The sequence below is a fragment of the Vidua chalybeata genome, chromosome 3 (assembly GCF_026979565.1).
Source record: "Vidua chalybeata isolate OUT-0048 chromosome 3, bVidCha1 merged haplotype, whole genome shotgun sequence".
NCBI classification, from domain to species: Eukaryota; Metazoa; Chordata; class Aves; order Passeriformes; family Viduidae; genus Vidua; species Vidua chalybeata.
Window position 1 is genome coordinate 87,076,480 of NC_071532.1, and position 22,085 is coordinate 87,098,564.

At 34.7% G+C, this 22,085-nt stretch overlaps 1 protein-coding gene across 1 annotated transcript in view; it reads left to right on the forward strand.

Annotated features, from left to right (window-relative positions):
- EYS (eyes shut homolog) overlaps nt 1-22,085 on the forward strand; it is a 723,820-nt gene that overhangs the window by 452,766 nt on the left and 248,969 nt on the right. Inside the window, exon 35 of the mRNA XM_053938438.1 lies at nt 16,571-16,721. Coding sequence (XP_053794413.1) covers nt 16,571-16,721 — 151 coding nt within the window. The remainder of the gene's footprint in view (nt 1-16,570; nt 16,722-22,085) is intronic.

Here is a 22,085-nt window from a genome sequence, read left to right on the forward strand (position 1 = left end):
ATATCTGATTAACTATGATACCTGAACATGTACTGTAAAATCATGTCATGGTAGTCTGGGCCACAACATCCTTGGAAAGAATGTTTAAAACTATAGTTGGACAGTGCTCATCACATCCCTGATGTGCTTAGTGGAAATAAATTTATTCTTATTGAAATAATTTACTGTAGCAAACATAAGCATTCAGTCTGGGAAGATGATGCACAGTAACTCCAAGCTACTCAGTTCAGGAAATAGTTGAATTTCCAACAATGAGAGTGTGACTTATAGAAAAATCTTGGAAAATAAATAGATAGGCAGAAGCAGCACCATGACTTTCATTGCTGTCACTGACTTGCAACTTGTAATAGGATATATTATTCCTGTAAAAGTAACAAAATGTGAAACTGAAGGAGAATAAAATGAAAAGAAAATTAGGTAGGAAAATGAGGTGGGTAGTAGGTTTCCATGGTTTTTGTACATAAATATATCTAATGACAAAATATCCATGCTCATGGAATCCACAGCCTTGGAAGTTTTGGGTTCACTTTATAGGAAAGTTAGGCACCTAGTGTACTCTCTGGTTCCTATTAGGTGCATGCCTGGTTCCTATTAGGTAGCTTAAAATAGGTCCAGTCATCTTGTCCAGCAAGAAAGCAAGCTAGCTGTCTGCTTGTCTCTCAGGAGTAAGTTAGTCCTTAAAAAGTTTGTGGAGGAGTGCGGAAGGAACAAAAAACCTTTTACTGGAATAGGCCTTTTATAGCTCTATCTATCCAAACATTGTTAAATGAAGAACTTTTGCAGGGCAACACTGTCCCCTCTTCCTTCCATGGCAAATATAGTGGAGTGTTTATCCATTATACTGTGCCTTTCTGCCTCAGATGTGGCAGTGAGTACTCAGTGAGAAGAATCAAAGTTTGTTTCTGCATTTCAGTTACCATCACTATCATCATTTTTTTCCAGCATATTAAACCACACTCATGGCTAGGACTGCTCAGTAACATACACAAATTAATGCAAGGAGCATAAGCCAGTAATCCACTGTGGTTGTGCTTATCACCCAAAAAGGAGCACCATAAACCAAGCCATGCTAATGGAAGCTAAAGCAAATGTAAGCTCCTCTGTGACCAGGAAGAAATAGAACACAGTAGCTCGATGACACTGATAAAAGTGAGATTCTCTAAAATCTAATAACATACAGAGTTCTGTTTATTTCCTGGTTATGACTCCCTTTCCATATCAAAATAGAGAAATTAAATTGGAAAATAGTTTTTAGAGAAGAGATATATAGATGATAAAATCATTAAGCAGCTTCTATATGATTAGAGACTAAATACTCAAGTTCTCTGAAAGCCCATTGCCCAGCTGCCCAGTGACGCAAGACGCTCGAATCAAGAGGCACAATAACATCTGCGAACTGCTTCTCGAGGAGGTGAAGAAGAAGGACTGGGTAGTGTTTAAAGAGCCGCACATAAGGGACTCCAACAAGGAACTGTACAAACCAGATCTGATATTTGTGAAGGACGCCCGGGCACTTGTTGTGGATGTAACAGTGTGGTATGAAGCAGCCAAATCATCGCTGGAAGAAGCCGCTGCAGAGAAAGTGAACAAGTACAAACATCTAGAAACTGAGGTGAGAAACCTCACCAATGCAAAGGACGTTATCTTTATAGGCTTTCCCCTAGGAGCGCGGGGGAAATGGCACCAAGGGAACTTTGAACTTTTGAACACTCTTGGCCTCTCTAAATTGAGGCAAGTGACTCTTGCAGAGACTCTTTCCACAAGAGCACTCCTGTCATCTGTGGACATTGTACATATGTTCACCAGTAGGGCCAGGAAACTACACAAATCAGGATAGATGCAGTGTTGCTTCCCTTTTTGCTGGATGTTGTAGATTTTTTATTATTTTATTTAGGTTTATTTTGTATGATTATATAGTGGGGTTTGGTTTTTCTATTATTTTGTGATGTCTTATAGGTATTTTAATAAATCAGACAACAGCTAGGGGCGTAGGGCAGCCACAAGCCAGTTAGGTAGCTGATAGTGAGTAGGGACAGAACTTATTATATCATAACGCGTCAATTTACAACCAAATTGGACCACTTAACCGGACTTGTCCAAGGTGGACGGGCCACCTTTACTTAACCCAGAAAAGGGACATATATTCTATATATGTGTTCGAAAAATAGACAAGTAAGAGAGGATCCCAAAGAAGACAAATCCCAAGTGACACAGAAAAGGGGCTAAGTGGAGACATAAAATTTCTAGTTACTTAGATAGTTGAAATCCATTAGAATTCAATTGTTATTCCTTTGTTGTGGATTTTAAGAAAGATTTAAGATCCTGAAAATAGCAAAAGTATGAACCTTCAGTAATGTGGAAGTCTCTACAAAAACAGCCTTTCCCCTGGCACTGAAGCATTCAAACTGCGATGTCACTGTCATCCCTCAGAGATCCACTAATTACCATGATGGGAATACACTTATTCTATGCATTTTCCTCCTACTCCATCAAGCAGAAAATAGCTTGAGTCTCTAAATCAACCCATAACAATAGCCCATGACAAAAGAAAACCAACCTAATCTCTATATTTTGCTTTTCCTTTTACGCATAAAAAAGAAAGGAACTTTCTTTCATTTGCAGGAAATTATTTCAGGACAGCTCAGGAAATGGACCATACTTATTTTTCTGCTGAAAAAGAATGCATGCATACCATTTATGAGATTCAGTTACAGAGCAATTAATAATTAACCATTCTACTCACTTGAGAAGAGTGGAAATAGTTCTGGACATTGTTTAAGATGACATGCTGCAGATGACACCAAGGTGGTGTGGGAGGGTTGGTTCACTGGAGGGTAAGAAAGCTCTGCAGAAGGATCTGGGCAGACTGAATCAATGGGTCAAGGCCAATTGTTTGAGTCTTATGAGAAGTGGCTGAGGGAGCTGGGGTTCATTTGGATTCAAGAAAAAGAGGCTGAAAGGAGACCTTATAGCCCCCTACAACTCCCTGAAAGGAGGCTATAGTGAGGTGGGGGTCAGTCTCTTCCTACAACTAACAAGAAATCAGACAAGAGGAAATGGCCTCAAGTTGCATGAGGGGAGGTTTAGGTTGGATATTTGGGAAAAAAGTCTTCACAGAAAGGGTTGTAAAACACTGAAAGAGGATGTACAGTGAAGTGGCTGAGTCACCATTGCTGGAGATATTTAAAAATTGTGTAGACATGGCAGTTAGAACTATGATTTAGTGTTGGATGGACTTGGAAGTGCTGGTTTAACAGTTGAACTTGATGGCTTTAAAGATCTTTTCCAACCTAAACAATTTTGTGATTCAATGATTCTAAGATTCAAAATCATAGTGATGCAGATGTCAGAAAGATTTGGAGTTGTCTCTCACTGTCATCTAATGCATTTCACATGTACTTGAATTAATTATAAAGTATATACCCTGTATATATATGCTTTACATTTTTTTCCTTTATTGACAATTAAATATATATTGTTGACAGTTAAGTTGGATAGAATCAGTCTTGAAATTTGAGTTAATTGTTTTATAAAGTTACCATTTCATTTAATCAACTGCAGTGTAATACAGCATAATAAAGCTTAAAATAACTTTGGTGAAAAATTGCTGTAATTTATTCAGCAGCTTTCTAGAAGCTTGCAAATGTTTAATCTTCTCACAACTGATTTTCAGTGAGATAAATAAGTTAAGTTTTGAACAAAGGTATCTGAGAAACCAGTGAAGTTAAATGCGAATGTAGGAGATACTGCATATTGTGGCTATGCACAGAGGATTTTCTTTGTTGTGCATATCTTAAGCATTATGAACAGAAATTGTGGATAATAACAATAAAAAATAATATTTTTTGAAAGAAAATGCTAATTTTATTTTTTTAATGTTATATTAATTGTTTGGAGCTCTTTTGGTGTAGTCCTATGATGGAAAGGATTTTGTCTTTTCAATTGAGGAGGAGCAATGCATTTCAACTACTGAAGATAAGCCATCATCAAAGAGCATGCTGCCTCTACAATATCATATTAAATGAAAGTAGACTTAGAAGTAGTGAGTGCTGTTTAATACAAGTTTAAGTACAGTGAAAATTAGATAGTAATAGTATCTTTCTTTTCTCCTTACAGGAGAACAATTTACTGCTTCCTTTATCCCACAGAAATAATTCCTCACGTGAATAAAATAAATGACACACCATCTAATGTTTGCAAATAAATGTGCATATTGCTGTCAAACAATGTCCTTTTCCAGTTCTCATGGTTCACCATGATATTCATGCTAAAGAAAAAGTAGCAGCCTTTCTGAAGTACATTTTTCCAGATGATGGAATATTGTGACTACAAAAACTGTAATTATTTAATAAATTTTGGTACAATATAAGGACTGTATTTGGTTCAAAATCTGGGATATTTTGGATAATTTGGGTTAGGATATAACTTTTTACATCTGATTAGTCTAATTTGTGGCATTGGCTGCTAAAACCAACACGTTGCCAAAGTTTGCCTCAGAGCAGTGCCTGAGAGATCCATTTAATGTGTAAACTACTGTGGTTGTGTAGTAAGCCTGTTAATGAAACTTCATTGCAGCTGTTTCACTCACATTTCTGACTATTGTTTTGGTTTTCTTATGAATGTTACCAGGGAAGTGAGTGAGCTACAGTGAAAAATGGATATGGGCAATATCCCACAGGGATTGGATTACTGCAGGATATTATGAAGGGAATGAAATGTTAGACTCAAGCACTGGAAGGTTTACATGTTTGGTTTTGTAGTGAAGATTTCTTACTGGTAATGCAGGGGACGTTCGACCACGATCTTCTCATTCCAGCCTTTATAAAACTGCCTTCGTTCCCTGCTTTAAGATTTTACTTCTTCAATCTTTGTCGTCAAAGCAAGATGATAAAATAATATATATTGCAGAAACAAACCAAACAGCAGCAGCGATATTAGAAATTTGCCTTTTCTTGGCCCAATATTCTCCATTTCAGTACAGATAAAAATAGTATATAAAAATACTTTTGATATAATTGAGGTCTCAGATCATAATTGTCAATTGCTTTAGCAAATTTGTCCACTTATAAATTGATTATTCAGTAGAGGTCATGAATACAACTTCATTCTTTAATATGATTCTATCCTTTTTGAAAATTTTTTAATTGTCTGAGATCATTAGGATTAAAATCTGGTGTTGCTGCTCCATCAGAAACTGACTGCAAAATCTAGCAATTGCTTTTCAAAGAGTGTTTTATTCCTCTCCTTTAACTCCTATTGTTTTTAATTTGAGCTTTGCACTAGTTACCTATAGGACTTTTGATGATTGATTGTCTTGCTTTTGAAATGTAAAAGTTTTCTAATTCCTCTAGTCAGAAAAAGATCTTTGTAACCATGCCAAAATGCAACATATGCTCATTGAGGAGCTTATATATTACTTGGTTTTGACAGTTTTTTATGAGGGTCTGAGATAATCCATATGGTGCAAAGTATCCTCTATTTATTATCCTTCACAACATGCTGCAAACTTCGTATTTTCCCTAGGGCTTTTAGGCAGGTAAGATAAGTATATGATAGATAAAGTGGGTAGCAAATCCTGCAAATGCTTCTCTGTTTTGTTTTTCTTTGGTTCTTCTTATTTCACTTTTATTGTAAATTCCTATATTTATTTTATCACAAAGGTGCAGAACTTTGACCTTCATTTTTAACATGACAGCATATGTGTGAAAAAGTCACTCATCTGTTGTTTCATGTACCATGTAAATGTCATATACACTACTTAATGCAAACGTGCTTAATGGTCCATATCCTCAAAACCCAGTGTAAGTCAAAAGATATTATTAGCAATTGCTGATGTTTAGTTAGAGAATTGTATTCAATATTTAGAAAATGCAATGAGAAATATATTCTTGATATAAAATAGCTTCAAGGTCTTTTAATTTTCTTCATGTCTCTCAAGAAAGCTGTCAATAGACTTGCATCAGCTACAAGAAGTTTAATTACTTGGATTCAGCAGGGTTTAGCCTGTTTTGTATTTGTTACCAATACAAAAGATTTAGGAAGTTGCTGGACCTCTAAACTGTCCATTGACAGGGTCCTCACAAACATACTTCTTAGCCACAGTTTTGTTGCTCTGTTGGTCTTTTTTCAGTCCCTCCTGAAGTGCCTAGTGTAAAACTAAGAGTGAATGAAATACATGTGCTGACTTATCTAATAATTTCTAATTTTTATATGGTCTGAAACTTTTCTCAGATCAGTGGAGCTTACTTGGGAAAAGTACATGTTTTTAATACTTAGTTCAATTTATTTATGATGTATTAACACTGGTAATAATATTACATTTGCACTTTCTTAAATTCACTGTATGTTAAGTCTTAAGTAGGTTATATCTGCAACTTAATGTCCAATATACATTTCAGAGATGCTAAGTCACTGAAAACAAACTGGTTTGAGACTATGGTTTAGAAATACAGGCAATTTCATTTAATATGGAATGAAAATAATTAAAACATTGGAAATATTGATACTGATGTCAAGACCTGGATTTGTAAAGTGGAAAATAGGAATGAGCTGGTCATGAATTATGAAGAAAATTGGAAGGATTTTTTTTTCATTTTGGTTTGGGGATTTTGGACAAAGATAAAGAAATACATACGGTAACTATCACACAGATGAGCAGGAAAAATGAACTATATCCCCAAAAAGGGTATTATGAAATACTTGTGAAAGGAAAAAGATACTAACTTTGTAACAGCATAGGTTGAGTATTGGCACAAGTAGCTAAAAAGGTGGACAACTAATTTCTGGGGGCTGAAGCTTTCTGTCACGGTGAAGTGACACTCTTACTGCCCACTAGCAGAGCATAACAGTACCACAGAAATGGTAATGCTGGATTGAAACGACATAATCAAAAGACATTCTGATTTATGAACTGTGAAACTGAAGCCAAATAAGAATCAAAAAACACTAAATAGGAATAAAAAAACACTAAATAGAGGAAAAGTTTTGAAATCTTTCTACTCAGAACATATGTGTTTTCCAGTTCATTCTGCTAATGTGCACAGCACATTTTGAGAGAGTTACTTTGATTTTAATCCTTTCACAGATCAGTAGAGGAGGAATCAAGCCAATAATATTCCCTCCTGTGACTAATTTTATTTTTCACTTTATCTCATAAATACTTTATGATTTAAATATACTTTAATGTGTTTTTCTGTTTGGGAGCTGTAGTTGTTTAGCTGGCAGTAAAGGAGATTCAGGAGAGACCATGTTGCTCTCTATAAGTACCCGAAAAGAGGTTGTAGCCAGGCGGAGGTCAGCACCTTCTCCCAAGTAACAAGACGACAGTAAATGGCTTCAAGTTGCACCAGGGTAAGTTTAGGTTGGATATTAGGAAAAAATTCTTCACAGTATTGGTTGTTAAGCATTGGATAAGGCTGCCCAAATCAGTGGTTGTGTCACCATCATTGGAAGTATTTTTTAAAAATTTAGTGGTTGCACTTAGGGACATAGTTTTGTGATGAACTTTGCAATATTACGTTAATGGTTTGACTGGGTGATCTTAGAGGTCTTTTCCAACCTTAATTATTGTGTTATTCTGTGATAGTTCTCCCTTTTTAATGACTTAAAGCATTGTGGAAATAATGACTCTGTAGATGCTAGAGAGCAATAAGAGCATCTCACTAAAAAACACAGATAAGAAAATTGATCCATACATAGGTTGATCCGTACATAGGTTGAATAGGAGAACGCATTTACTATATCTGCTGCTGAACAATTATTAAGGAAAGAGATAAGTCATCCATGAATTTGTATTTACCCAATTTCCTTTGTGAATAAGCATAGATTTCTACAGCTGAAGATCATTTTTGTGCACAAATACCAGAAATAAGTTTCAAGTACAGTGTATCACTGCAGTCATATTCTATTAATCCTAGATATTTTTAAAATACCAGTTAGACTGAATTATTTTTTAGGAGAACCACAACTAATGGTTCTACTGTTCTTTGAAGTGTCTTTATTGTGAAAAACAAAAGTATATTTTAATTCTAGATTCAGAAATTATTTCTTTTTTTCTCCTACTAGAAATTGCATTTCTTTGTCTGTCTTTATTACAAAAAGCAAAGAAACAACTTGCCTCTCTTACTGACTGCTGCATATCACCAAATACCACATCTGTTAGAGATATTTTCTAAACAATTAATGTATTTGCTGGAGGCTTTTCCTCCAGCATGGGAGGACATGTCTTTAGCTGGTTCTCTGTTTAAAAATATTTAAATCCTGTTCTATCCCATGTAATCTATAAAATAGTTCATAACTCTATTGTTCACATTAGTAATTTCACAGAATATTCAAAATTTTCTTACCAGAATAACTCAAATTGTTATTTTTAAAAATAAAGTAGTAACATTATCAGCTGATGTTTTTAATGCATTTTAAATATTTTTTCCTTATAAAAAGTAACAGAATGTAACAGTATCCTCTTTCTGAATTAATTTTAATTTTAGGAAAGCAGACATAACATATATAACACACACAATCTAGTATTTCCTTTTATACACTTAAATGCACTGAGGTCTTTGATTTTGTATTCAAAATTATTTTGTAATCAAAATTATTACAATTGATTGTAATCGAAATCAGGTTTTCACATATGATATCAATGTATTTTATACCATATATGCATATTAATAAGGAGTAAATATACAAGCTATCATAAAGGAAGCTAAGTGGAGAAAAAAACAGTATAGGTTTTAAAAATGTTTTATAGAACTTCTTTTTCTCTCTGTGGATAAACATTTGACATGATTTGAACACATCAGCATATGGTAACATAAGCTACCATTTTTATCTAAGTTAAAATTTCTAAAATTTCTTGGGTTTCAGATTTCAGGCCAGAAGGTTACATTATTTGACCACCAAGGGACCATTAGTTTGACCTCTTCTATATCTTAAATGATAAATATTTTGTTTGAAGTCTAGGAAAAACATAGACTTCATTTAAATCAAGCCCTTCTATTAAATATTTTCCTACAATACACTTTACTGTGGTCACCGCTTCCTAAACCCACAGCATTGGTGGGCAGTTTATGTATACTGATCATTCTGTCTGACAAACCCCAGCCAGTGCTTCAGGAAAAAGCTGAAAATAAAAAGTGGGTAAAGATTCCCTTCTGACCCTGCTAACCCTATGTCTCAGGTATTGAGGTAATGCTGAAGGGTGAGCCAGTAGTGCAGACATATAAGAGGTGTAATTCATTCTCACCTCAAAGATCTTTTTGTCTGCTAGATACCCTTTCACCACTCTATTATTTGAGACATGTCCAGAAAATAGAAAAATTAAAATAGACAGTTCTGTAGTGGGAAAAAAATGCTGATAGGCACTGCACATTGCATCCAGAAACCTGAAGACATATTTTTTTTTTTTTAAGTCATTGTACTGCAGCAGATATGAGGCAGCATGAGTATTTGAATGATGATGCAAGCAGTCGTTTTCTCCTCTGAATAAAGCGGAATATGCAAAGAACAAGACAGGCAGTATAGCAGGCTTGTTTACTCAGACAGTGCTGTGTGAATTCTGTACACTGCAACTCCTACTTAGCAAGAAGGAAGCTGGCTTTTTGCTTTATCCCACATGAATCCCTTTCAGTCAGAGTTATCTGGAGGCAGGGAGACTGCACCTCTTCTGAAAGCAAATAAGCTTTTTTTTCCCTGAAGGGCAGGATGGAGCTTGCAGAGAGTCTGCAGCAATAGTGCAGACAAAAAATCCTGCAAAAAAGAAGACGGAGGAGAGACAAAAGAAGGCAATTTTGTTTAGGACCAACTGTATCTAGTAGAAAATTTATTTCAAGATGGAGAATAAATTTGCTTTCAAGGCTTTTGTTTAATCACGCTTATTGCTGCATTTTCATTATTAAAAAAATAATCTTTTAAGAATCTAGTTATCTTCTGTGCTAAATAAAGTCTATCCTTAAAGAGGGGGCTCATGACTTTTTGGATAAGTTACTGTAACAAAAGGGAGACTATTCAGAATGCCATCAAAGATGTACTTTTTACCTCAAAAGTCTTGGTTGTTTTTTCCATGTTTACACTGCTTTATTCTTCTTCTTTCTTTCTTTGTCTACTGACACATGTTGCCGGGGCTCATGTAGGGCTTTTTGCTTAAGCTGCCATTCAAACCACACCTGTAACTATATAATATGCCAGAGAGATTATCCAGGCTCCATGATATCTACTATATATATTCACAACCCTCCACTAACTTCAGAATTTCTTTAAAACATTAGCTTAAAGTTTGCCTTCTTAAAATTATCAATTTAACTTTCTTTCAGAAACAAAATTTCTGTCAGTAAACAATCATGGGGTAATACTGTTGATGCTACAGGATAATAGTCCTTTTGAACCGTGTAGGAAAGATCTTGGTCCTGCATTGCCATACATGGCAGGATACCTTTTGCTGTTCTCAAATTACTACAGCAATTACTTTATTCATTCAGCAAGAATTAAGATTCCACAGAGAAAGGAATAATGGAAATGGATAAAACCTAGAAATTATGTCAGAGAAACTTTATGTTAATATTTTTTGTATCTTGCATTTAGATTCCAAAAACTGAGAATAATCAAAGTAGACTTTCTGCTTACATAGCTGTCTGAGTACAGGAAAAAACCCTACCTTGCACTGATTAAGTCTTCTACTAAAACGAGTGTTTAAAACTTATGGCACTTTTTTCAGCTAAGTAATGTTATTTTATTTTGCATCAAGGCAAAGTTTAAAAAAATCCTAATTGAAATCAAAACCCATTATGAAATCGAAGCTTAAGATGTTGCACATATTCTTTAATTTTCCAAACCGGCTATTTTTCTCAAACTTCTTATGAATCAACAGAGAATAAGCAACAGACTTCCTTGTAATATCTTTGAGCACAATGGATTTAATTATACTAAATTGACCCTAATAACAGTTAATAGTGATTTAATACCACCAATTAGTTTGATACAAACTGTTGTTTTACAGCCTCTTTAAGATAAAAGCTTATCTTATGCTACATCTTGGGTACAAATCACATTCTACACATTCTCAGAACTCTACCTTAAAGCAGACACTCATTAAAATTTAGAATCATGCAAGTGACAAATCTTGGTGTGTTGTGAAGTTTTCTTCCTCAGACTGTTTAACTAAAAAAAAATTCTAAAAATGGTTCTGTCATAGCTACTTTATTTTGCTTTGGATCTCAAAAGAGATCATTAGTGTCACTTATAAGAATTAAAATTTTCTACTTTATCTTCTATCTTCAGCTTACTGCAGGGACAGAAACATAAAAACAGTAAAATAGAACACTAATAACAGGCCAATAACAATACATCAGGCTTTGTTCTGTATTATTTTCTATGGGACATCAAAGGGTAGTTATGGATACTAAAAGTGGGTTCAGCATTCTATGGCTGCTTTGGCCACATGTCATAAGCATAGAACTTACATTAAGGAGAACACAGATAGGATATAGAGATCAGAAATAACATTGGCCAGCAGAGTTGATGTAAATATGAATTCCCACTATGTAACTATTTTTTTATTAAAAGCAGTCTTTAAGATTCCCTTAAAATTACAGTGTTTCAAGTCAAAATCCAACGCTAAGCTTCCTGCTGTTTGAATACTTGAATACAGTATTCTCATTTGAACCAAACTTTTCCCTAAGTGACACATATTTACATGAACTTTAAATAAGTGCATATAGTTTTCTAACTTTAATTTCTGTAAAGTAGTATCTATGGTTGTTATGATGTGAGCATCATACTAGAAGCAGGAAGAAACTAGAAGCAGGAAACTGCAAAGACCAAAAGGGCCAGAGGCATAGGTAATTGTTTTTTCTTTAGCTGTTGCTATAATAGTAAATTAAACTAAAATGTGAAGGCTAGTCCCTGGACTGAGGCCAACTGGCAAGTCTGAGGTCATGTCTATAAAAACGTTTATGGTGGAATAGTTTAGTAAGATGAGTTTGAAATGATTCCTGAATTGTACTAACCAGTGAATTTTGTAAGTTCAGAATTGAAGATAATATGTAAATTTCCATAGTAAGTGTAACAGAAATAGTGATGACTTTGTAAAAATATGAATGATTCCAGGTTAGGATTTGAACTCAAATTGTGGACTTTAGTGTAGTAGTGTAAGTGTAATTTCTGTGAAAAGAAAAGGGGGTACTATATTTATTTATTTATTTATTAGAATATGAAACAAAGTTCATTTCTTCCCTTTCTTGTATCATTAGCTTCAATGTTCTTATTTGTTTAGGTAAATCACAGTTAAATGTAAGACCAGACAAAGAAATCAGCTTCAGGCCCAGGAAATATGCTATCAGAGAAATGAGAATAAATATGTTTTTGACTAATAAGTTTGTTGACTACAACAAGAAAATGTGTGTTACCTGATGTCTCAGTAGGGAAAAGTCAGCAGATGAGAGTCTAAAATTATGCATTTTACTGCAGAGTGAAAATGTAATGACCATGAGTGAACTGGTATATATTCTATCTAGATAAATCTACTGCAGGTAATAAGAGATTCTGCCCTATTCTGTAACTTAGTATGGAATTCCTGGGATTTTCTTTGCTGAAGGAAGGTGTCTTTACCTTCTGTCTAGGATTGTAGAATTGGGCTAAAAGGGGCTTCAGGAGGTCTTTAGCCCACCTCCTGCTCAAAAGCAGGGCCAGCCAAGGTCAGAACAGGTTGCTCAGTGCTTTATTCAGTCAGATTTTGTAAACCTCCAACACTGAAACGTGCTGAAACCACTGAAAACTTTCTGAGTAGAGAGGTCCAGATGATCAATTCCTAAAGTTGCCTCAAACACCCTTGAAAAGCCATCAAGATTTCCAAACCAATGCTAGGTAAAAATTGATCCAACCTTTTAAATGTGTGTTAAGAAAAAGTTTCTCTTGATTGTAGTACAGTAGGTTTATTATTTTGTCTTAATTTTACAAAAATAAACATTCTACTGCAAGAAACAGTTTGAGTATGAAACCAGAAAATGTAAACCTCCAGCTACTGAGTGAAAAATAAGTTGTCTTTTTTTAATCTAATAAATCTATAAATAATAACTAAATATAATTAAAGTGAAATATGTTCTCAGCTTTAATTAAACAATTGTCTTCAATGCAATTGGGGAATTTAGTGATTTTTTTGTTTTATGATATATGATAAAACTTTTTTACTTTTGATGGTTCACAACTCATATTTCGTATAGATGTTTTAAATATCTTGTTGCTTTTGTATAATAGACTGAATGCTAATATTACAACCTAAACAGTTCAGTGGTATTAGTGAATTATTTATTGTTGTTTAGCATAGCCACATTCAAATGAAATTTCTAGTGACAGGTGAATCTTTCAATCTTGTTTCTAGAACAAAAAAGTTCCCTTTTCTATGAGAAAAAAACAGGTAAAATAATTTTTATTCCCAGCAAGGCTGCACAGCATGACTGACACAATACCTTTCCCTCCTCCTCTTCTATCATTTATTTTGTTAGTTTTTTTACCATTTTATGATAATTCTAAAAATGTCATTTAAACATCACTGAAAAATGTCAGAAGGTAAAGATATTATGTAAAAGGACTTGGATTTCATACAGACATTGCCATGTTTAGGGACTGTTATATCAATAGTTATCAAATTATTGTCTGACCTTTCCATTGTTCTAACCTGCGAGGCATTGAGCAATGGATTTAGTAGTGTTTAGACAGAATTCATCTTCGGGTTATAATTAATAGGCCATTATTTAATCACTGCATTTGTGTAATTACAAATGAGGAAAGTGTGAACTATTACTGCTGGCTTGGACTGAGGCACAATTACTGGTAGCTTACCCAGCAAAAGTGCTTGAGAGTTGCTGTATGCATTTCCACATTTATAATTATGCAAAAAGCCCTGTCGTCTTACTTGACCTTTAAAGCACCCAATGTGCTGATTGTAGAAAAAGTATTTTAAAAGCCTGATGGAAATTTCATAGAGTGTATATATGACCCAGTGATTGTATCATCAGCAAATGCTAAACAATGGTTTAAAGTCATTATTCTAATTTGGCAAGACCCTGCTAGATTCAATCAAACACAATCAGAGGTGCATGGCTGACATTCTAACAAGCTTAGGGCAAAGGCCGCTCATGCTTTGAATTGCATTAACTTGTTTTCTGAAACCAACTACTGGGAATTATTTTCAAAATATTATTTTAATATATGCACACAAAAATACTTTTACATATCAATCATATAAGCTACTAAGGACAAACTAAAAAATATGTCTAAAGCTAATGTGGAAAGACCATTAATATGGTGTTTGTGTGATAGAAGTACATACATGGTCATGTAACTAGTTACAGTGTTAACATCTCAAAACATGTAGGAGAGATAGTAAGTAAGAGAAAAACAGAAGAGAAGTTGTTTGAGCAGCTGTACTTCACTTAGCACATCTGTCAAATAATTAAAAGAAAAGCATGGCAGTTCCACCCTGACCCTCTTCCACTCCATCTTAAGAATTACACTGCATTATAACAAGTCTGATTTAAAATATTTCTGAAATATTGCTATCTTATTATTGTGTTTTTATTAATGATTACAATATCATTTTATCAGGAAGAGAAGTAACTTTAGATATTTACAAAATCATAATTTTTTTTCATTTGAAGTCTCACTGACGCTCTTTTCTGTAGCATGATATATCCAAGATGTCATACTGGGTTCAAACAGTAGTAAAAATTTCTTGACCATTGAAAATAGAGCTACAGAGAATGATTGTGCCAGTTACACACATTATCAGCAAGCTTCCTTTGTAAGTCATTAACGAAAATGGTGTGTTACAGAACCTTGTGTGTGTTCTTAGACATACAGTCATAGTATAATAGCCAAGAAACATGGTATGAAAAACATTTCTTTCCTTGATTCTAGATACATTTAGCTCCTTTTTCACATTCATGTTAGCTATTATCAAGTTCAAAAAAATTGAAGACAGAACAAAAAAATCCCCTGAATCAATCCATTAAGACACTAGTTTTCAGTCCACAGAATCAAAACCCCAATTTATTTCTCTTCTTCATTCTTGCTTTTAGCAACAAACAAAAAATTTTTATTCTTCACCTGAAGTTATTTGCCATAGGATGAACAGGCCATTTTACATACACAAATATTTATAGGCCTTTCTGTAAATACATATCACCATGTTTGCATATTCTGAAAGTATCTCAGAACAGAATTGCATGGAAAACATAGAGAACTGTTTGCAAATGTTACTAATGTTAGCTCTCCACTATGTCTGTTAAAAACACATAAAGGACTTTATGAAATAATATGTGAGAATCCATATATTACCATATGACAGAATATAGTTAAGAAAGCTTTTAATGCTCTTTTTTGTAAGAATTTTCAGAAGCTTGTTTCGCATTGTCAGAAATAAACTGAATTCATAGAATACCTACTGCATCCTACCCAAACTGCTTTTACAGAGCTGTGGGTTGTTGGTTTGTGATTTTGGTGTGGGATTTTTTTGGTGTTTTTGTTTGGTTTGGTTTGGTTTGGTTTTTTGGTTTGTTTTTGTTTTGTTTGTTTTGTTTTTTTGGGGGGGGGGTTTGGGGGTTTTTTTGGGGGTTTTTTTGGGTTTTTTGTATTTTTTTTTTCTTGTTGGTTTTTGGTTTTTTTTGGGGGGGGTTCTTTAGGGGGTTTTTGTATGTGCTATTTTCACATAGATTTTTGGTGACACCCATATTACAAAGACACTTGGATATCTTTAAATATACAGCTGATAGAATTCTGATTTGTTTCATGTACAGACAGAAGGATAGGCTGAAAGAAATTCCCCCATAAGAAACTGGTTTAGGTCTGATATTTCCTTATTGTGCTTTCTTATATGAAGATAAAATTATTGCTGCCAGCTGATTAATGGAATGCAAATGACCTTTACATCATTTAAAAAATTTGAAAGAAACCAAAATGTTTGCTTGGTACCTTCTGTTTGTTTTTGCCAATTTATGCATGTTGTTAATGGCAACATTTTTAAGAGGGTATGTAAGTGGGGGAGGGAAATGGGAATGTATATATTAATATATATTACTGGCTTCAGCTTTAGGAATGATGCTTTCAAAAATAACTAATACAGATTATTATAGTAACTCTGCACTTTCTAAAATGCAGCTTGTTTTAAATTGCTTTTGTGATTTGTGTGTGTGATGAGAATTTGCGAGATGAGAAAGAAGGGTATTTAAAATATTTCAGTTCAATTGATGCATTTTTTGCAAATTAAGAAGTCTTCTTATTATTAAAAATTTTCTAACTCTTTTTATTCAGTCATTTATGTCCTTTGGCTTTTTTTAGCAATTAAACTGCCCAGATTTACAATATGGCTTCATTTCAATAGAATTTCTAACCCCAAAGACAAGTCAACTTACAGCTTTTTAAACAGCTTCTTTTACATTTATAATTTTATAATACAAAACAGCTATTTACTTGATTTTCTTTCCTTGTTGTTTTAGTAACAGCCTAATTAATTTGTCAGATAGACAGGAATGTAAACAATATATGGTGATAAAATGTGTCTCTTTCTGAATTTGTGCAGGCAAAGCATGGTACCATGTGAAGCAGAAATGTCAATCCTGAAGTTATCTTCAAATACAAGTATAACTAGAAATTTCTGGTCCACTTCTTATTGGCTTGAAACAGGATCCATATTTGTTGGAGGTTTGCCTCATCCTCATGCAGCAAAAGAGGTATTGGTTATTATTATTATTATCATTATTATTATTATTACTATTAAATATTTGTATTATTTTAGGAATGGCATGTTGAATATGATATAACTGAAGAGATTTAAATCATGCAAAAAAAGTAAAAATTACAGCTTTTTGAGAGTTGCATCTAAGGGATGAATATGGTCCCTTGCAGAGTATTTCTCATGTGTGGGACTTTGGTAAGTGAACAAAAAGGGCATTATGGTCTAAAGTTATTATCTGAAATCCTGTTTGTCTTGAGTAGGCAGAGTGAAGGAGCAAATATGATCAAATTTAGAGGAGGTACCTGTACATCAGGTGCTAGTTCTATGAAAAGTGTAACTGCAATGGTTTCCAAAAGAAAGGAGGCTCTGTTTGCATCCTGTGCTGTCTCAGACAGATGTATGTAAAAACAGACGAGGCAAGAGGAAGCTAACCTGTGGAACTGCATTAATGAATGAGAGACAGCACAGGAGCTTGAATTTGTGGGGGTCTGTATGCAGCTCGGGCGACCACGTATGCAGGGATATTACTATATGCAGTGGACCTTGTACAGAGTTAGGGAAGAAGAATATCCACAGGGTCATGCAGAGAGTTGGAGACAAGCAGATCATTACTCATTATCTTATGGAGGATTTTGGGGTAGCGTAGTCACAATAACAGATATACATCACTTAAGTGATTTCCAATTTTTTTTTTTCCAAAGCAGGATGAGTATAGTTAGCAATTTCTATTCCAGTTTATGACACTCAAACTCTTAATGCTAACACAGATCAAAGCCCCAGGCCCCATAATTCATTTGAGACTGACACCATACACCCAGGGCACACTTAGGCCAGCTTCCAGCAGCATGGCCCCTGTGCAACATGGCTCCCAGGGCAGCTGGTTCAGCCTTTTACATCTTGTCAGGTGTCTAAGTATGGACCTCAGCGTCTCAGGGGCTATTGTTAGAGCTATGTACAAATTTTTTTAATTATATTTTTGACATTAGTGCCAGTGACCTTGCTAGTTACATAGCTCCAAGTTGATATCTGACTTCACTTATCCAAAGCCAACCTGTGCTGTTACCTGGACTATTTAATTCTCTTGTCTCATTCTCAAATGTGCTTCCAAAATGTAAAACTGTTCACCTTTACATAATAAAGAGTATCTTTGAGTGTTTGTGCTTTCCATGTTGTGAAATAAATTAAACTGCTAACACTGAGATATTGTAGTGTGAGTCTCATTTATCCGAACAGGAATCTTTGGATTGGTGTCACCCCACAACTGGAGCAAGTTAGACTGCAGGGGTTTTGTTTCTCCAGTACACTGTAAAAACTGGGCATATGTAGTCCAGTTTTCATTTTTTAAGCCATACTTTAGGGTAGGCATCACCATGTGCAATTGATTTAATGTTATTATTTCTGTTCCATTCTTCAGTAAGCAAAGGTCATCTTATCATGAGGCAAATAGAGTCATTTCAAGCACCAGCATGTTTTGATACTGCTACTGTAATGTAGCATTTCTAGATTGCTTTCACCTTATAATAAATTGCACAGTAATCAATGATGTGACAAGAGTGTGGAAATCCAACTTAAAAGTTCTTGTGAGTAAGTGCTTTTTAGGTTGTAAAGTATTTCACAAAAAGTGTTCTAAGTAGCTCATACTTACATTAAAAGAACACATCAAATAGTATTCATATTTATACAACTTCTCCCTTAATTCAAATGTTCATACACAAACTATATCTTTGTCTAGAATATTTTCTTCTCAATTGTATATAGAATTTTATTTGTTACAAAAATGTATCCATACCATTGAGATATAGAAAAAATTTATTTTCAATGTTTAAATGACCTTTCTTCTAGAAACTAAGAAATATTTTTGGAGGATACCCCAAAGAATTTATAATGAAGGCTTAGAGAAGCTCAATTCACATAGTGTATTTTGGAGCAGGTAAACAAGCAATTTGCTTGAGGGATATAGTAATAATGTATATATGAGAATGAATTTTGAGATGAAAAATAGCTCTTTACTAGCTAAAGGCCAAATAAATCTATAAAAATAAATTTACATTAGGGAAGTTCAAATAGAAATTAAACACAATGGTTTAAAGGTAATGTATTGCTAAAAATTTTGCCTGTATGTGTTGGATTGTCATATCAACATGGGCTTTCCTTCTTTGACAATGTTGCAGTTCAATTCTATTCTTAATGCAGGATTAATAGGTGAGATGTTGTGGTTCATGATTGTTATCTATTTAGGTAATAGATGTGGGGCATGTACAAGTGCTCAAGCTGGTGTTACTTAACTTCTATTAGTACTTGGAAAGCATATGTTCCTATAGCTTCCCCAAAAAGGCAAAAATATATCCTCAACTCTCAGTTGCCTCTCTAGTTTTCCACTGAGCTTTCTTGCAGCTTTCTTTCTGTTTGAGATCACCTCAGCCTTTATTTCACTTAATTTTCTTTGCTTATTTGTGATTTTTGTATTCAGTTTGATCTTAGTATCTCATTTTTCTTATTTTTATGCTTTTCTAGCTTCAGGGAAGTTCAATTTTCTTTGGCTTCCCTGTCAAAATCTGTAGGGTCCAAGACAAATATAGTCTATAAAGGCTGGGTTTTTTCCCTTTTGTCAGGGAGTGGAGAGCTGCCTGTCCAAGTACTCTTTATGTGGGCTTTTCAACCCCAGCAGTAGGAAACCACTCCAGAAAGTTTCTTTTCCATCAGTTTAGACCCAGGCAGTCAGGCTTCTATTGTAAAAGCTTCCTCATCCCTGAAACAGAACAGGTCTGTTTCTGACCTTCATCCTGCAGTTTGCTTCAAGGGAGATTTCTGCTCCAGCTGAGACTCAGCTTTTTCTGACAAGTGCTCTGATCACTCTTGGAGTCAAGTTTGATAATGACCCTTGTGATATCTGCAGTATTCACCTAATAATACGTTGTCTTGTTTTAGCTCCTTCTCTCATAGGACTAGTTCACTCTGCTGTTCACTCTGGCTCTCCTACCTTCCAATATTGTGGAAGTTGCAGAGAGCAGTGACTTCAGGCCCTAGACTCCTTCAGTTTCTGACTAACAGGAACTTCTAACTGTCAGTATCAGAAACTGTTGACATGGAAGTCGTGTATTACTGGAATTGGCTCATGTTAAATGATTCATTTCTAGGATAGATTCCTCTACCTTTCATTTTTATTGACATTTGAGATGACCTACAAAGCCCTCAGGGTAAAATATTGTCTCCTCTGATGATTTCCTATGCATTTTCCTAATCAGCTCTGAAATGTCCATGCATTCTTTCGACATATTTCTTCTTGTTTTCTGTATGCTTATTATTTGGAATTCCTTAGAGTCAGAGTGCACTTAGTATGTAAAGCAAGGTGCAACAATTCTACTGATTTCTTTCATTTCTGCCACAGTCTCTTCAGGAGATCGGAGCCTTACCCTCAAGCAGTGATGCATTTAAAAGAATATCTGTGACATCTGGGGAAGCAATGCCATAATACCCAATAGATATTTTCACTATTCAGAAGATCTCAGACCTCCCAGATCTCAGTCCTAGTGCCTGTGATTGGTGGCGACAAACACTAGACAAGATATAGTTATGGACTGCTTAAGTAAACCAGACATATAATGTACCATGGATTCAGAGAGACATTTATAAGCATGCACCTGTGTGGCTGATGTTATCACTAGGCCACTCTCCATTACCTCTGAAATCCTAGAGCAATCAGAGGAAGCCCCTGATGACAGTGGAAAAAGACAAATGTGATGTTATGTTCATCTTAAAAAAGGAAGATGGGTAACCATGAGGCAGTCAGGTCAATGGCACTGATACTAATATAGAAACAAATGAAGGACAAGCACATCCTTAGGAACAACCAGCATGGATTTACAGAAGGGAAACTCTGCCTGACCAGTATGCTTACATTCTCTGTTGAGAAGACTGGCTCTGTGGGCAAGGGAAGGGCAGTGGATAATCCTTACTTCATGTCCCAGACAGCTTCACTCCCAACTCTGTCTCCTACCTCTGAGTGGCACAGGAGGATGGGAAATGGGGGTTATGCTCAGACCATAACAGTTTGTCTCTCCCACTTCTTCCTCCTACACATCTGCAGTTCCCTTAGCAATCCACAGGCCAAAGATGGAAAAAGTATTTGGCTTGGTATGAAATCTGGAGGATCTGAACATGTAGGTTGAAATCAACAGATTTCGGTGCAACAGATTTCGTATCAGCAGATACGTGCACTGAAACACAAATGAATTCATCTAAGTTCAAGTACTGCAATCTGTTTCATGCACAGCAAGAAATTGTTTTTATGACTCTGTAAGCTATCCTTGGCAAAGTTTAGTGGAGTCATCTGACAGTCTAGGAAGTCATTGCTGAAAGTAAGTATGAAAGCTAAACTCTAAGTAGCTGGCTGGCAGACATCTTGTCCTGCTGTCTTGCCACAGTGAATAAAATCCTCTTTGGTTCTGTGCCAGCTTAGTTTATTAATTATTTTTGATATTTCTTTGATAAAGAATATGATGGAAATAGTTCAGACTTGCCGCAGGTAAATGGGAAAATAATTTGAACAGTTAAATAACATCATCTTTTTAAAACATTGGGGGTTTAAAGTTGTTTATGATCACTGTTTTTTAAGACATAAAAATCAACAGAAAAGGAAGAGAAACCAAATTATACAGAAAAAACCTCTTTCTGATCAGAAATAGAGAAAAAATTATTGTTTCTGAAATCTCAAGACATGTTTCAGAATAACTAATTTCATGCTAGTTTTAGTATTGTTAATTGTTTACAAAAGCTTTTTCTCTGCAGAGAAGATTGATACATTCAAAGGGAAATTAAATATTGTTTTCAAATATCTATAGCAGGAGCAGTTGATTGCAGTTACTGTTATTTCTGCTGCTATAACTGTTCCAGTAATTTATATTTCTAGACTTAATAGTATTTTACTATTGAGAATGTGAAATGTCATTATATCTTCATATTCCTTTTCAACTCAAGCCTTTTTCTATAATTAAACCTTGCAAGTTTTAAAACAGGGAAGTTTCAGAAGGAAAGGAGAGATTTCTCTCTTCTGTACCAGGAGAGCAATCTTCTAAATAAAGATTAAAGATTAAGGGGAAGGTGTACAAATACATATGTGGGCATCAATATGTTATCAGTGGGGAAATGGCAACAGATAATTGAGTGATATGCTCAGGATCATAGTTTGTTAACATTGAAGGTGAGGTGGATATATATATCTATATGAAATCATATATCTGTATGAGATCATATATCTAAAGACTCAGACACAGTAGTCTATCAGGCTTGTACTTCAAATACAAATGTGTAAAATACACTATGCATATGTAACAATACATACAGGTTTTCTATGAAAAAG